The sequence below is a fragment of the Acartia tonsa genome, chromosome 12 (assembly GCF_053477335.1).
Source record: "Acartia tonsa isolate MP-2025a chromosome 12, ASM5347733v1, whole genome shotgun sequence".
NCBI classification, from domain to species: domain Eukaryota; kingdom Metazoa; phylum Arthropoda; class Copepoda; order Calanoida; family Acartiidae; genus Acartia; species Acartia tonsa.
The window spans coordinates 23,832,871-23,852,549 of NC_137271.1; the positions used below are offsets into that span (position 1 = coordinate 23,832,871).

At 30.0% G+C, this 19,679-nt stretch overlaps 1 protein-coding gene across 2 annotated transcripts in view; it reads right to left on the bottom strand.

The window, feature by feature from the left end:
- The window catches only part of LOC145333011 (C-type mannose receptor 2-like), a 54,504-nt gene extending 37,692 nt beyond the window's left edge, over window positions 1-16,812 (bottom strand). Inside the window, exons 1-16 of one of the 2 annotated variants that reach the window (XM_080178141.1) lie at window positions 16,641-16,812; window positions 16,169-16,242; window positions 15,737-15,781; window positions 15,243-15,296; window positions 14,438-14,486; window positions 9,574-9,612; window positions 9,375-9,500; window positions 9,211-9,297; window positions 9,050-9,117; window positions 8,787-8,865; window positions 7,997-8,035; window positions 7,799-7,924; window positions 7,635-7,721; window positions 7,474-7,541; window positions 7,211-7,289; window positions 6,570-6,731 (exon numbers count right to left, since the gene is read on the bottom strand). In XM_080178141.1, coding sequence (XP_080034267.1) covers window positions 6,724-6,731; window positions 7,211-7,289; window positions 7,474-7,541; window positions 7,635-7,721; window positions 7,799-7,924; window positions 7,997-8,035; window positions 8,787-8,865; window positions 9,050-9,117; window positions 9,211-9,297; window positions 9,375-9,500; window positions 9,574-9,612; window positions 14,438-14,486; window positions 15,243-15,296; window positions 15,737-15,781; window positions 16,169-16,242; window positions 16,641-16,695 — 1,083 coding nt within the window. In that variant the 5' untranslated portion in view covers window positions 16,696-16,812 and the 3' untranslated portion in view covers window positions 6,570-6,723. Of the gene's footprint in view, window positions 1-6,569; window positions 6,732-7,210; window positions 7,290-7,473; window positions 7,542-7,634; window positions 7,722-7,798; window positions 7,925-7,996; window positions 8,036-8,786; window positions 8,866-9,049; window positions 9,118-9,210; window positions 9,298-9,374; window positions 9,501-9,573; window positions 9,613-14,437; window positions 14,487-15,242; window positions 15,297-15,736; window positions 15,782-16,168; window positions 16,243-16,640 lie in introns of those variants that run through there. The other variant, XM_080178136.1, reaches the window with a different exon arrangement.
- Between the last annotated feature and the right edge of the window lie 2,867 nt (window positions 16,813-19,679).

The following is a 19,679-nucleotide window of genomic DNA, read 5'->3' on the forward strand; positions in this document are numbered from 1 at the left end:
TCGTATTCATTCGAAACCGATTTTAATCCGGTGGATTAGAACCGGTTCTCATCCATACGAAAAAACTATGTCTATCATCGTATCATATCCAGTTTTCTACGAATATAAAAATGTACAATCATAAGATAAAGACCAGTTTTTTTAGCCCAGAGGTGCCGAAAGCGGAAAGCTGTTTATAATACGATGCGAGAAATAACCATTACATCCCAATTGATGATAAACAAACTGCACATTCTCTTCAGCTATTGGATGCAAAGTTTGGAACCAATCAATAAAACTTCATTAATCGTACCCAAAATTTTGAGCCAACAAACAAGATAACGTGATCATCAAACTTTGGGTACCAGCGTAATTTACAATCGTACTTCCTTTCTTTCTAGTATATGAATTATTATTTTGCTATCATTTATCCCTTTACTCTCAAATTTGTTTGATAGTGTTAATTTTACCAAATAAGGTAAAAACTGTCTGTAAATATTTTATCGGATTTAAATAAGTGTTCATTTGATGCTGAAAAAATAGAAGATAATTATTACAGGTTAGGTTGAGTTAAGATTAAACTCTAGGATAGCTTAGAGGCAAGAAATGTGTTTTTTTAGACACTAGAAAAATAGGTTGGGGGCTTCAGTTGTCGAAAGAAAAAGTTCTACCTAAATATTACCATATTAATTAGGGGTTATAGTCCCTTTTGTGGCAACGCATCTTAAGGGGCATTTCTTCGTATTTTTCACAGTAGCTTTTCTGCTATTGTTATTGCGGGGGGACACTAACACTGCGGGGCCAATTGCCTAACACAATATAACCTAACCTAACCTAACCTAACCTAACCTAAATTAACCTATAAAAAAAAACATTTTAAAAATACGACGAATCGCCCCTTAAGTGAAAATTAAATGCCTTTTTCAATGTTTAGAATGAATAAACACTGATTATTTTTCATTGATATAGAATTATTTTCCCAAATCAGGGATCTAAAGGGATAAGATACTTCCCCAATAAAGATACATATACCTATCTGTAGATTACAATTATTGGTTGCAACGTTCGGACACTCAACTTAAAGACCAACCAATCAATTTTAAAGAAGGTCCATAAAGTTGTTAAGCCAACAAATAAGAATATGTTATTATAAAACTTTGTGGACTAGTGTAATAGACAGCCCAATGTCCCCTCCCTCCCTGGTTTGAAAAGTGTTCCAAAAAATGGAAAGGAGAAAAAGTATGAGAGATTATGAAAATCACAAAACCTTAATGAATAATTAATATGAACAATAGAACAACTATGTTTATACTGCATCAGGGAGGGTGGGGATGATAGGATGTTAATTACACGAGCCCACAAAGTTTAATTGTAATGTTTTATTATTTGTAAGCGTAACCACTTTAATGAATATTGACTGAATGGTTTATTCAGTTGAGTGTCCAAAGGTTTCAACAAAAGGGGTGATTTTGTGTACCATCATTGCGTTACACATTAATTTAGTGGCCACAAAAACAGCAGGGTATCTTGAAAAGCAGCTAAGCAAATCCGAAGAGATTGAATTATAGAGCAGCTTTGCAAATAACAAGAAACCAGATAAATTAGAATACAAGAATAAAAACATCTTTATTACAAAGTATTCTCTTCAAATATAAAATAACTGTTATTGAAAAAGGCACGTCCTTGTTGACGTACAAATAGAAAGGTTTTGGACCAAAAACAAATTCTTTTTGATAAAATAAAATGTACTTTTGATGCTTATAGGTTAAATTAGGTTAGGTAAATATTAGGAGAGCCCCACATAGTAAATGCCTTGGAATTGAAAATGTTTTTTTTTTTCAAAGTGAAAACAAAATAAGAAGGGGTTAATTGGTAAAATAATAGGTTTGAGTGAAAGAACCTAAATGATTTAAATTTGTTACCTGTTTAGAAAATTGGTTTGTAAATGCATGGATTTGTGCATTTGTCTCTCTTTCCAAGCTTCCCAAGCTTTCCATTGTTTCTAGAATTAACTAGGATGACAACATCCATAAAAGCGATATATGAAATGGTCGGACACTCGAAAGTTCAAACTTGTAGGTTGTCAGAACTAAATAAGCAGAATGAAAATGTTTAAGTCTAAACAAAATTGTAGGTAAATTTATTGTAAAATTACGTTGATAGATGATTTAGAAAAAAAGGACATACTTACAATTTTAGTATTTATTATAGAGATGCTTCGCCTATTGTATTTGACCTTGTTGTCTGAGGAATCATCATTCTAAAAATCCTATTAATAGGATTATTATATTATACAAAAATTTTAGAGTTGCTTTAAAACGGATAGACAGATGGACAAACAAACATCGTTTTTCATGTATAATTTATTATTCTTTCAGTCATACCTAAAAACATTATAGTCCTTGTTTTGTAATTCAAAAACCAAAAAATTAAATTTGAACACTATCCTTTTTTAATTCCATATACATCATAGCCAACAGTATTTTCCTTAAGTAAATCAATATTTAGGGATCTTAAGGGATAAGACAATGGATGATAAATTAATATACATTCTCAATGATAGTTCTAAAACAAGGGAAGGAAATTAAGCCAATAAAAGGAGACAAATCTTTCTTTACAGTCTGAAGGATATGCCAATTATACAGAATGTCTAAAATTCTAATTTTCTGAAAGTATGGTTTAATCATATATATGCATAATTACATATAATTGGAAGGATAGTAATTCACTTTCTAAAAAAAACTGTGAAAAACTTGCACTGTAAATTAGAATCTGTTCATTTTAATGTTTAGCAAGATCCTTCTGTGAAAACACACAGACATCCTGTTAATAATTAATAGAGATAATCATTGTTTTCTTTACTTTTCATCCCTTTAATTTTTGTGTAATACCTAAACATATATGTCTACTAACCCCATCAGAAAAATACACTGGTCGCCAAAGCGTAAAAGGTAAAAGCAGTTTTTTGAAACAGGCTATCTGAGATTATTATATATTTTGATAAATTATTAAATACAAATATAGCCTAATGAAAAATGCCAAAAAACTACGAAATCCGGAGCATTTCTTTTTGGGAAAATGCGAGAAAAAGATTTTTAGCTATTTTTAACCTAAAATTTAAATTGGCAAGCCTGCAAAAAAATATACAAACATATTAAACATATCATTGCACACCACCTAGAAGTGGTAGAAAAATGTTAAACATACCATTGGAAAGCTTATATCCTCTTAGTGTTCATATTGGTATATTATGTTTTTCCATATCCTCTGAAGTATATATATTTTATATATATTTGGGTATATTTGTATATTTTGGTTACCTTCAATTTTAACTTAAACATAAATTGTTTAAAGGCTATCTATCATAATCTGTAATAATCTCAGATAGCCTGTTTCAAAAAACTGCTTTTCCCATCCGGTAACCAGTGTATTTTGTGTCTTTCACCGATGGGGTTGGGAGACATGTATATTTTGGTATTAAACAAAAATAAAAGGAATGAAAGGTAAAGAATAGTTATTTCTCGCATTGCATTATAAACAGCTTTCCGCGGATATATAATGTACAATTATAAGATTAAAACCAGATTTTTGAGCCCCAAGGTGCTATTTTCTTACAAAGCTGGATATAATACAATGCTAGACATAGTTTTTTTTTGTATGGATAAGAACTGGTTCTTATCCATTGGATTCGAATGAATACGAGAAAACATTTAAATTTTTGTGTATAGTTATAATTAGTGGCGTGTTGTTTGTTTATTACTTTAGGTTAAGTCAGGTTAGGTCAAATTAGATTCTGGGTAGCCCAGCATGGGTTGGGTACATGAAAAAACTACACCCCCCTCCTTTTAAAATCAATTTCAAATAAGGGTTTCAGTGCTCGACAGAACCTAAATTAATAGTTATTTCTCGTATCGTATTATAAACGGCTTTCCGCGGAAATAGAATGTACAATTATAAGAATAAAACTAGTTTTTTAGCCCCAAGGTGCCGAATGCACCGGCTAAAAAACTGGATATAATACGATGCTAGACATAGTTTTTTTCGTATTGATGAGAACCGGTTCCTATCCACTGGATTCGAATGAATACGAGAATAGTTATTTCTCGCATCGTATTATAAACGGCTTTCCGCGGATATAGAATGTACAATTATGAGATTAAAACTAGTTTTTTTAGCCCTGTGGTGCCGAAGGCACCGGCTAAAAAAACTGGTTTTAATCTTATGATTGTACATTTTTATATTCGTAGAAAGCTGGATATAATACGATGCTAGACATAGTTATTTCGTATGGATGAGAACCGGTTCCTATCCACCGGATTCAAATGAATACAAGAAAATATTTTACTGTAAACAACAAATCTATTTGAAATACGAGGAAATATATAATTGTTCATTTGGGAAATCAAACCAGCTTTTTGAAAAAGCTTTATGAAAAAGCCCTGTGGTGCCGAAGGCACCGGCTAAAAAAACTGGTTTTAATCTTATGATTGTACATTTTTATATTCGTAGAAAGCTGGATATAATACGATGCTAGACATAGTTATTTCGTATGGATGAGAACCGGTTCCTATCCACCGGATTCAAATGAATACGAGAAAATATTTTACTGTAAACAACAAATCTATTTGAAATACGAGGAAATATATAATTGTTCATTTGGGAAATCAAACCAGCTTTTTGAAAAAGCATATTTACCATTAAATAATCATGTATTTAATATGAAATTTTATTAATAATAATCCATTTATAAAATTCCATATTGATAATAAAAAAACCCCCACTAAATATGGTTGAAAATAAATTTAAGGATAGGCCTTTAACAAGCCTTCATTAGATAATTATATATCGAATACAGTAAAATTTTATATCTACAGGGTGCGGCACATAAATCCGGACAAATGCTAATTTTTAAACAAATGAACATAAAATCGTCAATTCTAAAGATTTTATTGAATTTTAAAAACTTGGAGGCAGAATAGGTATATGACTATTAGATTATTCAAAAAAATGGCCGCAAACCTCAATCACCGCCTCTACCCGCCTCCTCAACCGCCGGCAGGTTTAGGTAAAAATGTATCTGTCCAAGCAAGCGTAGTTCTCCTTGATAGTGGCATAGAGGGAGGTCTTTGTGGTATGGGCACGTCTATTGGTGCATGCTTCAAAGTAGCCCCAGGCCTTAAAGACCATTGAATTAAGATCAGGCTGCTGGGAGGCCATATCTATGGCAGGATCTAAATTCGCCCAACTTTCAAGCATCTTAGACACGGAGGCTCTGATTTGAACCTCAGTTGAGCTAGAACGACGTTCTTTACCTTTTAAGAAATGGCATGAAGTTTCAGCTAGGGTTGTCAGCGCAACCCATAGTCTAAAATGAGTTTTAAAGTTCAATATGTGTCCCTGAAGTAAAGAACCTAGAAATTTTCTCGAATTTTCACGGTTTTTGACGTTTTTTACATTTCAAAATCTGCCCCGTTTCACTTTGCTGGAGTACTACGGCCAAGCCATTTCAGATAGAGAGCTCTAGTCTTTTCTAGTGTCTTACTTATGTATTTAACAGTATCCCAAGCAAGTTGCATAACTCTACCTTACCTACAGATGGGCTGAGGTCAGATTTAGTGGACCCTAGACGAGAATCCAGATTAAACCACCGCGCCGGCGCATTTGGAATCTGCCTTGTTGTACATATGCGCGGCCTGCTCGTTGTACACATCCATCTTCGTCCAAAGGTCATTACCTAAGCTTTTTATAGTGGGGTCAAACGTCCTGATTGGTTAAGTAGTTTTGACGCTATGGCCGTTTAAAAAACGTCCGGATTTATGTGCCGCACCCTGTATATAATATTACTTTTTACATAAGTTTTATATAAACAAGGATGGCAGCATCCATAAAAGTGAAGCTCGCCAAATCAGACAAACTAACATTAAGCACTATAAGAATATGCTTTTAATAGGATTTAAATATCTGAAAAAAGCAAAGTATCTTAATACAGGATTCTTAAAATGGACATACCTACATTTTATGACTTGTTTGTAGAGATTTCTTGCTTTTAACACAATATCTAAGAAGCTATGAATCTTTATTCCAAAAAATAAGTGTTTTATCATGCAAAAAAAGCTGAAAATATATAATGTTTCAAAATCAAATAGACATACGGACTTTTTGGGAATGATTTTAGATTAGCTATTTCTAAATTGTATCTATTTGTTACAGCAATCAACATTAGTAGTAAGATTCTAAAATGCTTAAATTTAACTTACGGACAAACGGACATAACCTAGATAATAAAAAGCTTTGCTTTATAAAGATTCTACTGAATATAAAAATTGTAGTAAATGCTTATAATAGGCATTAATTACCTAATCATATCTCCAATATCATTTAATGTTTATTTCTATATATTTTCTAGGAAATTTATTCAAGAATTACATAACATTAAAAAAAATGTGTTTCAATCGTGTAGCACATCCACTAGGCGTCAAAGAGGTGATATGTTCGAATTTTGGCCTGACACTGCGTCATAACAAAAGATGTTATGTTTTCTACTGCTGCTTTGTCCGGGTAAACTAAGCAATTATTTCAAAATTTGTGACTTTTAGTTTATCTTACATTTATTTTAGGAATTAAACAAAAATATTTAAATATACATTAATTTTGAAAACCAAATTAAAATGAGAATAGAATTGTTACAATATTATTTTCCAATCAGCAGGTCAAAGGCCATTTTCTTTCAACTTAGTATCCATATTAAGATGCTAAAAAAAAGGATTAATTAAAACTTTATTAATGAATTAATGTGTTGGCATATATGATAACAAGCTTGCATGTCACAGAGATTTATGTTAGTTTTGCCGCCAAGCTTATATGTTTAGTCAAATAAGATACACTGAACTTTTGACATGGTTTTTGTTATTGTAAAAATATACTTTAAATTATGTTTTAACATATAGTTACAAAAATGGTGTATATTCAAAAGAACGTGTCCTAACTTTTGTGATTTTTCTTTAACCCATTCGTGATGAGCTCCCTAAGTTTAAAGTTTTGATTCACTGGAGTTCAACAAAATAAATTTTTTTAATAATTGCTCAACATGATTTTAAAAATCACAAAAGTTAGGACACGCTCTTTAAGGTTTGCTTGAGACTTTTTCTTCCCTAGCCATAATTATTCATTAAAAGAAAAAAATCGAGTTGGCTGATATCAAGAAGCAAATAAAAACAATAATTTATACTACCTGGCATTTTACAAACAGATGCAAATTGAAATCTAGTACAACTTGCATCATTCCAATATCCATTCAACCCTGGCCACAACTTAAATAAATTTAAAGATAAGCTGCAAATAATGTAATTTTTAATCAAGAAAATAAATGTATGAGTACAGAAGTTACTATAATATCATATTTTTAATAATAAATATTAAGTTTTTAGTGACATCTAGTTATAAATATAGAAATAAAATATTGCAATATTAATTTAATTTATGTTAATTACTTACAGCTACACAATCTTCCAACGCATCACCCGGACTTGGATTGGACCAACCAGCATATACATCTGGTTTAACTGAAATATGTAATCAAGATTATATAAAAATATAAATTCATAATATTTGGATTTAAGAGAATCTGACTATATAAAAATATGTTAAATCTTTACATGGAGTTCCATCCAGCCATTCAAACTGTCCTTCTTGAGTTATGTCATTAAGTCCAATCCAAATTCCTACTCCGCTTGCAAAAAGTCCTAAAAAAAGAAGAAAAATAAATTAAGCTTTACTTATTGTAGTTTATATGATGCTTAAATCTGAGGTAAAAACTAACCTTTAATGTGTTCATTTTCTTGTGCAGTAGTTACTGATGCAAGATTTGATCCTGGAGCTAATGATTCACATCTTGTTTTAGCATCCAACCAGGACAGTTTGTCTGTGATTATGTTGAAACAAGAATCTAAATGTCATACAATATGTTATTGACTCAAATACTTTTCTGCATTAAGTAATTTCCTGATTTCAAATTCACCTGTTTGAGAATCATAACTCCATCCTTCTTGACATTTTGCTGAAACAAATAAAATTGACTTGAGTAAAAACTTATAGTCTTAAAGTATGAACTAAAAATCACTTCCATTCTTAACTCAAAGTACATTTTTTAACAGATTCATAATTGAAAATAGATTTCTATTTATGATAAGAGAAATTTTAATTTGAGTTATAAGTTTTCTATAGAAAATCATTTTAAAATCAATCATGTTTTTGTTAATATTAAAAGTTCTTTAATTTGTCACACATAAAAAGAAGTTTCTTTAAAAAGATTGTATAAACAAAGAGTTGGTTGTCTGATGAGTTAAAATCAAGAAAATTCATATAAAACATGGAAACTTGAGGAAGTGTTGTTTTCTTGGGGGGTGGAAACCTGGGTTAAATTTTTACTAATTTAAACTTTTGTGCATACAGCGCACAACCTGGGTTTAATTTTACCACAGAGTAATTAAACAAAGAAATTTTTTTTGAATATTTCTATTTAGGAGGGTTGACTTCCCATTACTTCATAGAACGTGTCCTAACTTTTGTGATTTTTCTTTAACCCATTCGTGATGAGCTCCCTAAGTTTAAAGTTTTGATTCACTGGAGTTCAACAAAATAAATTTTTTTAATAATTGCTCAACATAATTTAAAAAATCACAAAAGTTAGGACACGTTCTTTAAGGTTTGCTTGAGACTTTTTCCTCCCTAGCCATAATTATTCATTAAAAGAAAAAAATCAAGTTGGCTGATATCAAGAAGCAAATAAAAACAGTAATTTATACTACCTTGCATTTTACAAACAGATGCAAATTGAAATCTAGTACAACTTGCATCATTCCAATATCCATTCAACCCTGGCCACAACTTAAATAAATTTAAAGATAAGCTGCAAATAATGTAATTTTTAATCAAGAAAATAAATGTATGAGTACAGAAGTTACTATAATATCATATTTTTAATAATAAATATTAGGTTTTTAGTGACATCTAGTTATAAATATAGAAATAAAATATTGCAATATTATTTTAATTTATGTTAATTACTTACAGCTACACAATCTTCCAACGCATCACCCGGACTTGGATTGGACCAACCAGCATATACATCTGGTTTAACTGAAATATGTAATCAAGATTATATAAAAATATAAATTCATAATATTTGGATTTAAGAGAATCTGACTATATAAAAATATGTTAAATCTTTACATGGAGTTCCATCCAGCCATTCAAACTGTCCTTCTTGAGTTATGTCATTAAGTCCAATCCAAATTCCTACTCGGCCTGCAAAAAGTCCTAAAAAATGAAGAAAAATAAATTAAGCTTTACTTATTGTAGTTTATATGATGCTTAAATCTGAGGTAAAAACTAACCTTTAATGTGTTCGTTTTCTTGTGTATTAGTTACTGATGCAAGATTTGATCCAATGGCTAATGATTCACATTTTGCTTTAGCATCAAACCAAGACAGTTTGTCTGTTATTATTTTGAAACAAGAATCTGAATGGCATGAAATATGTTATTGATTTGAATATTTTTCAAGCATTAAATAATTTTCTGAATTCAAATTCACCTGTTTGAGAATAATAACTCCATCCTTCTTGACATTTTGCTGAAACAAATAAAATTGACTTTAGTAAAAACTTTATAAAAATCACTACCGTTCTCAACTCATTTTCAAGTACATTTTTTAACAGAATCATAATTGATTGAAAATGGATGATCCAGTTTTAAATTTTAATTTTTAATATTTCAAAATATACAATAAATATATTAAATGATTTAAAATAACTATAATAATGACCATTGAACAAACAAATTGTCAACACGTAAAACGAAAATTGTATAAAAAGATATATAAACAAAGAGTTAGTTTACCACATACTCTGATATATACATTTATAGACTAATGAAATATAAAATAAAAATAAGCTCAGACCTTAGATTTTAGTGTTTTGGGGACTGTTTCACCCCACTAGCCCCTAAAAGGAAAGTGCCAAAATTCAATTTTCAAACTTTTACTGGAGTTTTAATCACTTAAGAGACTTACAAAAAATCAGGTTATTAACTATAACAACAAGCCCAAAAACATAGAGAGCAAAAGTTTATACTGAATTTTATTGCATAAAAGGGTATAAACCCCCCCCTCCTGGGCCCTCCCTCCTTGGTTCGTACTACAAACTTTATATACCAATATGAAAACTGGAGGTTTTGAGCTTTCCAATAAATTGCATAGTCTTAAAATAGTTTTATTAATTTCGTATGTCTAAAAAAGAAAAAGAAGAATTGTTTTTCCAAAGAAATCTATTATGCGGGAGTAAATAATTGACCCTGGTATAAGGTATAACCAACAAGTGAAATAAATCTTAAATGATATTTGTGGGGCAAATGGAGAGGTCGTCAATTTTACTATATGTTGCCCCAATGACAGCTGAAAACCACTTAAAGGTTTCAATATTTTTTTGAATTAATTTTGTTATTGGTTTAAGCTAAGTTTGTATTATATATTTCTTATTTACTAAGTGTATTAGTGATAACTTTTATTTAATAGATTCTTCCAATTTTTAACATTCACAAAACGGCCTGCATTATTGCTTTAAGATCCATGTCAGATCTATATAGGAAATAAATGTCTATATATGAGCTCAAGTCTTCCAAGGGATAAATGTTTAAAACTCATAGTGCTCCAATAATCCATAATAAACTCTCATTGCCCAGAACAATAAGACCCAATATTTTACTTTATTAAGAATAAATTCATCTTTTTTATTTCATGTTGCTATTTACATAATGTTGAAGTATTTAATTACTATTCTTAAAACAGAAAATTTAAATGCATAATATAGTAAATTTAAGAAAACTTAGTTTTAAAATAAATTGATTCTAGCGCTACTTTTAATGTGTTCAGATTTACAAAAAAAAATTAAAAATATTTTAACCCTTTCGTGACGGTTATTTAAAAAAATATATATTGGAAAATAAATTCCATAATTCAAATTGCATTTTTGAAAGAATGAAAAAAGCATTATTATAAATATGTATCAAAATAAAGTCAAATAAAGAAATCAAAAGAAAAATGGAAGAAAAAGCAAGTGTGAGAGAGAGGTTTAAAAAAAAAGAAAGCGCTAAGGCAGAATGTTATTACGTTTATAGTATCAAAGGCTTTTATTATAAAATAAATAACTAAAATCAGCCGGACAGAAATTCTAACGTAAGTATTTGAACTTGAAGTAATCTTTATGTGCAAGTTAATATATTTATATTTATGTTCTAATATTTTCCCTGTGAATATACAGTGAACCCCCCGCCCCCCACCCCAAAAAAAAGGGCATAGGAATTGTCAGGGAAATTTTAACAAAATCCATATTTCTAATTCTGAATAAAAAAATGCATACCTAGCGGATGCGTACCTAGCATCCAGGGGCTCTGTAATTAAAGGGGCAGAAACAGGCTAGAAAAAAATAGCTTAAAACCATCTAAAAATGAAATAGCCTAATGCCCCCATGGGACCTATTTGAAGCTTACCTAAAATTGAGAACCCAATTGCTTTAGTAGTTATTGAGATTTTAACCTTCAGACAAAAAAACTTTACATATTATTAGCGTTTGCCCCGAAATTATCTACGGACTCCCATCCCAAGACTTAAATCTAAAAACTAAATAGCCTAAAACCATCACGGGACCGATGTTAAGTTTATATAAAATAGAGAACCCAATCAGTTAAGTAGATGAGATATTAAGAATGAGACATTGAAATCAAATTGACAATATATTTACAAATAAAAATATTTTTATTAGTTATTTATTGTTGTATGTTGTAAATCATACAAAACTTGAATAGAAGATAAGAAAATAAAATCTTCCCTGGAAATACTAAAAGCTATACTGACAGACCGAAGGCATATAAAGGGGAAAAATACATTTTTAATTTATAATTGAAGCCGTCTATCTTTAATAGCAGATGAAGAATTATGTTTTACCCTCAGACGGACATTTCTAATTAAAGAGGTGCTTCGCGTAAAAAATATATTTAATAATAATTAAGCAAGTGAGGTTTAGGGTGCTTTCCCATATCGAGTACATATCAAGCATTGAAAATACACTTCCAACCGCTGAACCGATCGGGTTCTCCTTTACAGGGTAGCTTCTCATAGGTCCCAGGAAGGTTTATAAATATTTTCTTGGGGGGTGGGACACCCTCAACCCCCCCAAAAATGAAAAATACCCCCCCCAAAAAATTTTTTTTTTCTTTTTAAAACTAAAATTAAAATAGTGGGGTCGACTACCCCCGGCCCCCCCCCTCCAAAAAAAATCCCCCCCCCCAATTTTTTTAAAAATCTAAAATACGAAAAAATTGGTTTGATCAAACCTCTTGGGGCAATGCCCCTAGAGGCTAGGGGCGAAGCCGCTAGTATTTTATAAACTAGCAGCTTCGCCCCAAGAGGTTTAATCAAACCAATTTTTCGTATTTTAGATTTTGAAAAAAAAATTAAATTTGGGGGGGGGGATTTTTTTTTTTTTTGGGGGGGGGGGTAGTTGACCCCACTATTTTAATTTTAGTTTTAAAAAGAAAAATTTTTTTTTTTGAGGGGGGGTATTTTACATTTTTTGGAGAGTTGGAGGTGTCCTACCCTCCAAGAAAATAGATATAAACCTTCCCGGGACCTATAAGAAGCTATCCTGTAAAGGAAAACCCGATCGGTTCAGCGGTTAGCGAGATCCTTCGCTACAAACAGACAGACATTGTTCTACTTTGTATTATAGATTTTGTATTATAGATAAATTGTTTACACTTGATGTGCCTTTACTCTTGATAGGATAAGGATAAGAATTTCTAAGAAATTATAAAGCTTAACAAGGATGACATTATTTATAAGTAAAGCTAAAAAACATGGAAAGGTTTACAATAGATTTATACAATATCTTTGATAGTAGATGCATAACAAAGCTTTCCAACAGACGGACATACAAAGTAAGTTATATACTGGATGTTCATCAGTTGGGATGTTTTTTTAATAACTGAAGAGAAATTCACGTTTACTCCTTACGGTTTCTGAGTACAAAGAAACATATGATAACATCCATAAACTTTGTGAAGTTAATAAAAATCTAATAAGATAGACAATGTGGTTAAAACATTAGATTTCAATAGAAATTTATACAGTAAACTTTAAACGTACATCTCTAAAACCATAATAGTTATTTCTTTCATCGTATTATAAACCACTTTCCGCGGATATAGAATGTGCAATTATAAGATTAAAACCAAGGTGCTTAAGGAACGGGCTAAAAAAACTGGTTTTAATCTTATGATTGTACATTTTTATATTCGTAGAAAGTGGTTTATAATACGATGCTAGACATAGGATGAGAACCGGTTCCTATCCACCGGATTCGAATGAATACGAGAAAATCTAATTACTAAAACTTTAGCATAATGGACGGACTGACTGACAAAGATAATTAAATATATGATGCTTTTAGTTAGCGAAATCCTCACAGACAAATTTGCTTTCTATTTTTAATTAAAAGTTAATCATAATTCTGATTGTGTACCAGACAGACATATAAAGTTCATGTAAGATTTTCTGCTAAAATATTTTTTAGTAGAGAAGCTACTCTATAATTTGAAATGTCCCCCTGTTTTTTTCTAATAACTCGGACCCTAAGGCGGCCTAAGGCCGCTTCGTCACTAGTAATCTAATATTTCACTTCACCAAGTCAAGTGCGCTACAGCATCAATCAATACATTTGCATTTGAAGTTTAGTTAAATTTTTTTTCTTACACTGTTTTTAGTAGCGGAGCTACTCTATAATTTGAAATGTCCGTCTGTATGTGTGTCTGAAACGTTTTGGGGGAAACGTGATTTACTCGGCTCCTATAAAAGATAGACAGCTGAAATTTTTAGAGATTAAATAAGTTATCATTCTACATATTTTCACCAAGTTTAATTGAGATATGTCAATTAATTTTTTAGTTTTCATGATTTTCTCGATTCCTATTAAAGATAGAAGTCTAAAATTTTCAAGGATCAAATAAATTCAAATTCTGCACACTTCTTTAAAGTTTCAGTGAGATTTGCTTATTGGTTGGGGTGCTAGATCGATTCCTAGTTTTTTAAGTGTTCAAGCTTTTTTTCAATTCCTAGTCCAAATAGATGGCTTGAATTTTCAGGGATTGAATAAGTTTACATTTTACATGATTCCACAAAGTTTCATTAAGATTTACTTATTGGTTGTGATGCTAGATCGATTCCTAGATTTCCACATTATAAATCATGAAAGGTTTCGTGATTTTATATAAATTTTTATTTTATATCTAAATACTCTATAGTTCATTCTGGATGTTCTTCCATGATTTTTGAGCTTCGCTACTTATGGATGTTGTCATCCTTGTTTTCTTTTTATTCTTTCAATTTGTTAGAAAAAAAATATTACTTAGTGTATACTCTTCCACAGACATTCCAATAGTAAGTTCTGATAATCTCTGAAATAAATATACAATTAAAGATAATAATAATATATAATATAAAGATATTAAATAATAAAATTCTGACTTTTCCCCCTATTTTTCACTTTAAAGAAAAAGAATAAACCTTTTTTAAAGGAAAATGTTTCTTATAAAACTACTCAAAAAAGAAACCTACGCATCTTGTTTAGCTAGATAGCAGTGGTCTAGTTAAACTTTTACAGTAATAAACTGTGAGGGGTGACACTTTGATCAAAAGGGGACTATCCACGAACAGGAGCAAGGGATTCTAAGCACCTTCCAGCAGTGATTCTAAATGTTTTTTTGGTGAATGTACTTGGGTTACGTTTAATATCCTTTTATTGATTTAAAAAGTTTAGTTTCACCGTGGTTTTATATGAATAAAACTTTGAAATTTTAGGCATTTTTGGCTATATAATTAAATGTTTTGTTGAGTTCAAACTGCTGTGAAACAAAAGTAAATTTTTTAAATGAAAAATGTTTTATTAGTTTCTTACTTTCCTATTTTATGGCATTTAATTATGTTTTGGCATATTATTTTATTTGAAGTATTGAACAAAACATTTGATGATATTTTGTCAAAAAATGCCTAACATTTCAAAGTTTTGTTTGTAGAAAACCATGGTAAAACTTAATTTTTTTTAGTTGATATAACGATATTAAACATAACCCTAATATATTCACTAAAAAACATTTAGAATCACTGCTGCAAGGTGCTGAGGTGCTTTAATAACAGATATAATATTTTAAGACCTGAATAGTTTTCTCCATGTTTGTCATTTTTTCAATAGTTTTATTCAACTGGTCCTAAAAACAAAGCAACAAATTTTTTTTTTTTTTACAATTCAATTAAAAAGATTTAACTAAATCCTTCTATGGTATCTTGTCTCTGTCTGATAAATATGTTAGAATTACTTTGGCTGGCTCTACAGGAATTCGTTGTAAATAATATTTTATTGATTACTTTGATTTCATTTACTGAAGTAGTAATTTTTTACAAAACACAATGTTTTACTAATACTCAATGAAATTAATAAAGAATTAAAAACAAACTTAGTTTAGGAGTAGCATTACTGATTTTATATTAACTTAAGTCCACAAAAAAAGCTATTTATATTCAGCAATATATAATATATTTATAATATTGGCTGCAGGCTTAACTTTCTAGTCTTTATTTATTAAAAAAAACTTTTTTTTAGACAAACAGACATAACTGTCAACTCACTGCTTGTCAAAACAGACCTTACCTCTAATTTTGATGTGTCACATGAACATAAGTGCATTTTATTTCTCTAAAACATTTGTCAATTTGTTACATTTTTTCAATAATACTTAATATTTAGGCTCTTAAATTAGAAAAAATTATCAAATCTTAAAAATTCAAATTTTATGGCACTTAATAGTTTTTTTGTCAAAAAAAGCTAGATAAAGGTTATATTTGTCAAGAAATAATATCATGCTTTTCAATAAAGATAAACAGAGATGGGATCTTAAAAAATCAATCATCGCTGAATGGGCTATGGTGGCCAGATCACAAAATTTTATTCTGTTAAAATTTATCTATAAATTTAAAGAAGAGTGTTATAAAATCATAGATTTTTAAAAGAATTTTTGAGGATTTTAAAAAAAATGATATCTGATTCAGCAATCCTATTTTTTTAAAAGAATTCGCCTCAGACCTGCACTTCCTCATCATCAGGTGTACCAAAAATGCTGTCAAATAAGTCCAAATGGTCATCTATGTTGGCATTTCCTAGTTAAGTTTTACTTATTTGTCAGACTCAAATTATCTTGATGAAAGTACAAGTTAGAGTTTTTGATTATCAGGAATGTTTGTACAAATCTTGAACTTAATACTTAACCTGAGCAATTATATAATAAGCATTATGAATTAAACAATTAAAAGTTGCTTTATGAGCCCTTCAAAATTGATGTCATATTTTTGCTTAAACATATTACAAAATAAATTTGGAAATTTTGCCCCTTCGCTATATCTCAAAGCATTTATAATATAAAAGTCCATTCAGTTTAAACATTTTTAATGTGTACATAACCTCAAACATTTAGACCATTGATTGATTCCTAAATTACAATTATTGAATAGAAATTACAACTAATTATGAAAATACTTTTGTTTTTAAATGTATTTACCTTTTAGTTTGTTAAAAACACTGAAGAAAAGGATGATCCAAAGAAACTCTCTCATTTTTACAAAAAAAAATGCTTTTCTTCTTAAGTAATGTATATGCTTTTCCTATGAAGTGATCTTTAAAACTGAAGAAAAAATAAAACAACATGTGTAAGTGGTAAACTTAAATTGAAAAATAACAAATATCAAGCTAGGATATATCATCAATCTTAAAGGATGCTCAGACATTTGGACGTAAATACTTGAGGGCCTTCATAGATTTAGAGACTTTCTCTGAAAAGTTAGTCATGAAAATATATAATTATAGACAGAAGCTTTTAGAAATTTATAATGACAGGTGTTTGTGCTTTTAAATAGCCACCAACCCCTTTGAGAGTTTTTGCCTCTCATTAAATTGTGTGAAAGATTACCTCTTGTGGGCTAGGAGTTTAATTCAATTTTATTTAAGCAGAAATATAATCTATGATTACGGTTTTGACCCTCTAAAAACGTTATCTACCATTCCACTTTCCCCACTCTTGGTGATGATATCATCAACGATGATATGATTTTTGTAATTCACCATTCTAATTTTGCCTTTCTTGGTGATGATATCATCAATGCCGATACAATTTTTGAAATGTACCATTCCACTTTCAAGAGAGGCGAAACTGGAATGGTGGTTTACATATTTAACATCGTGGATATCTGATCATAAATAATTTATAAGAGAAAAAAAAAGGTAAATTTTCATTACAAATAATTTTTAATTCTCAAGCAGAGATATTTTGATTTTCTTTACTTCTTTTTAATTAAAAGTACTGACAATTTAATGCACAATGATGTAGTCTTTTTTGGACATGGAGTTACTTGTTTTTATATATTCGTTATTTAAAACATATTTGACTTTAGCGAATGTTGACGTAGTTTCTTTGAATATGATTTTACTTGTTTTATTCGTGAAATTAATATTTATATAATGATAATTCAATTTAGATGTTGTGTAGATACATATTCGTTGTAGTGTTGTTGCGCTCTTTCTAATACACAAAAAGTAGCGCTGCATCTTTATAAAGCAAATATTTCATAACTAATTTTATTCAAAAAATTTCTTATTGAATGTATAATATGTTTGATTACTAATTCTATTTTCATTTTATAGCTGTCGATCATAAAGTTTTTTTTATTCAACAATAAATGTTTAAACTTTGCGGGTCCAGTTTGTTTGTTTTTATGGTAATAGTTTAGGTTGCATCAAGCGTAAATCGAAACAAGGCCAATTGGGGCTTGGTTCCGACAAATTGAAATTCATTGAAAAAAAATTCTAAAATGGTATTTTGATCATGTGAAAAATGACTGAAAAATACTTGTAAAGTCAACATTTTTAAATTGAATGTACATACTAGCAAAATAGGTTTGCTATATTTTCTAAAATTATCGTGAAATTTAAATATATTAAATTTTAAAAGTATATGAATGTATGGTGATGCATAGACTTCTTAACCCGTTTAAAAAATTTGGATTTTCTATGCATTTACAAAATTAGGAAAAAAAGGGATTTCCAAGATAAGGATCATAAGATTAATCAAGTTTATAAATTAAAAACAATTTTCGCTAAGTTTGCATTTACTTTTAAGGGAATCTCTTTTACTTTCTTTTGCTACCACCTACCATTGATGTTTATTGTTTAATGTAAGCAGTTTTATAAATCAATTTTATGTTTTAAGCCTCAATTTCATGCCTAATTTTCTATAATTTTACCAGGAAAAGTCAAATTTCTTTTTACATTTAGGGCAATATACTTTCGGTTTAGAAATTTCTAGCGGTGCAACCTTTTGGTCCAAGGCATTCAACTAACACAAACCCATCACCTCCCAGACAACGAGCTGATGCACTAGTAGCGGGTGGATAAATTATCATAGTAAAGAGACATTCAAAGAGTATCTTCTAGGTGTAGATATGTTTGTTCAGATTCTTATATACAGTCTAAAGGTCATAATTAAAGAACGATAAAATAACAAAATATTGAAATACATAAAAACACTGCAGAAATATTAGACAATATTTGGGTATAGTCCTTTCCACGACATCCCTCCAGTAAGTTTTCTCCTATTTCTAGCCCCTGCGGGGGGCTCTAACTCTGCGGGGCCAATTACCTAACCCTATAAAAAGCCATTTTCAAAATACGACAAATCGCCCCTTATGGAGGGATGTCGTGGAAAGGACTATACCCCAATATTTTACATAATTCTTTGTCTAACCAAGTATAGTTAATGTTTTACATAGGACTTAATTAACATCTATAATACAAAGTAGAACGATGTCTTTCTGTCAGTCTGTTCCTTAAGATCTCAGTAACCACTGAACCGATCGGATTTTACTCTTCAGGGAATATTCATACTGGTCCTGTGGTGGTTTTAGGCTATTTTCTTGGGGCGGTTTGACACTCCCAACTCCCCAAAAAACAAAAAAATCCCCCCCATTTAAAAAAATATAAGTTCGAAAATAGTGCCTCAATTAGAGCTAGAGGTCCAAACAAATATGTGCCTGTTTGCCTTTATTCAACAACCTTTGATCTTTACCTGCGAAGTTTGCTGGTATCATGTGCCCGACAGGATGGAGCGAATAAAATTTAGTTATGTATAATCATCAAATTTAAAAAGTGACTTTTACAAAGAAAATGAAAAAAAACAAGAGCTTTAACTTGGGGTTTGGGGGTAAATAAGCACATTGATGGTCCGATATTTTTAGGATATCTTATCATTGAACTTTATTTCAATCAGTTTTCTAAAGAAAGGGGCATGAAAACTATCTATCTAAAAAACTATAAGAGGTATCAAGAACCATTTAAAAGTTGCACTTGTTTAACCGATATAAACGGCGATAATTTTTTTTTAAAAGTAAAAAAAGTTGTATAATTTGATGATGCTTGCTTAAATTTTCTCTTTATAGGGCAGGGCATAATCTGTCACTTAATCAATGTTTTTTTTTTTATGCTATGTTTATAGCTCTATAGTTGTTATTAACTTACTTTAAAGTTGCAATAAAAAAAAACAGAAACT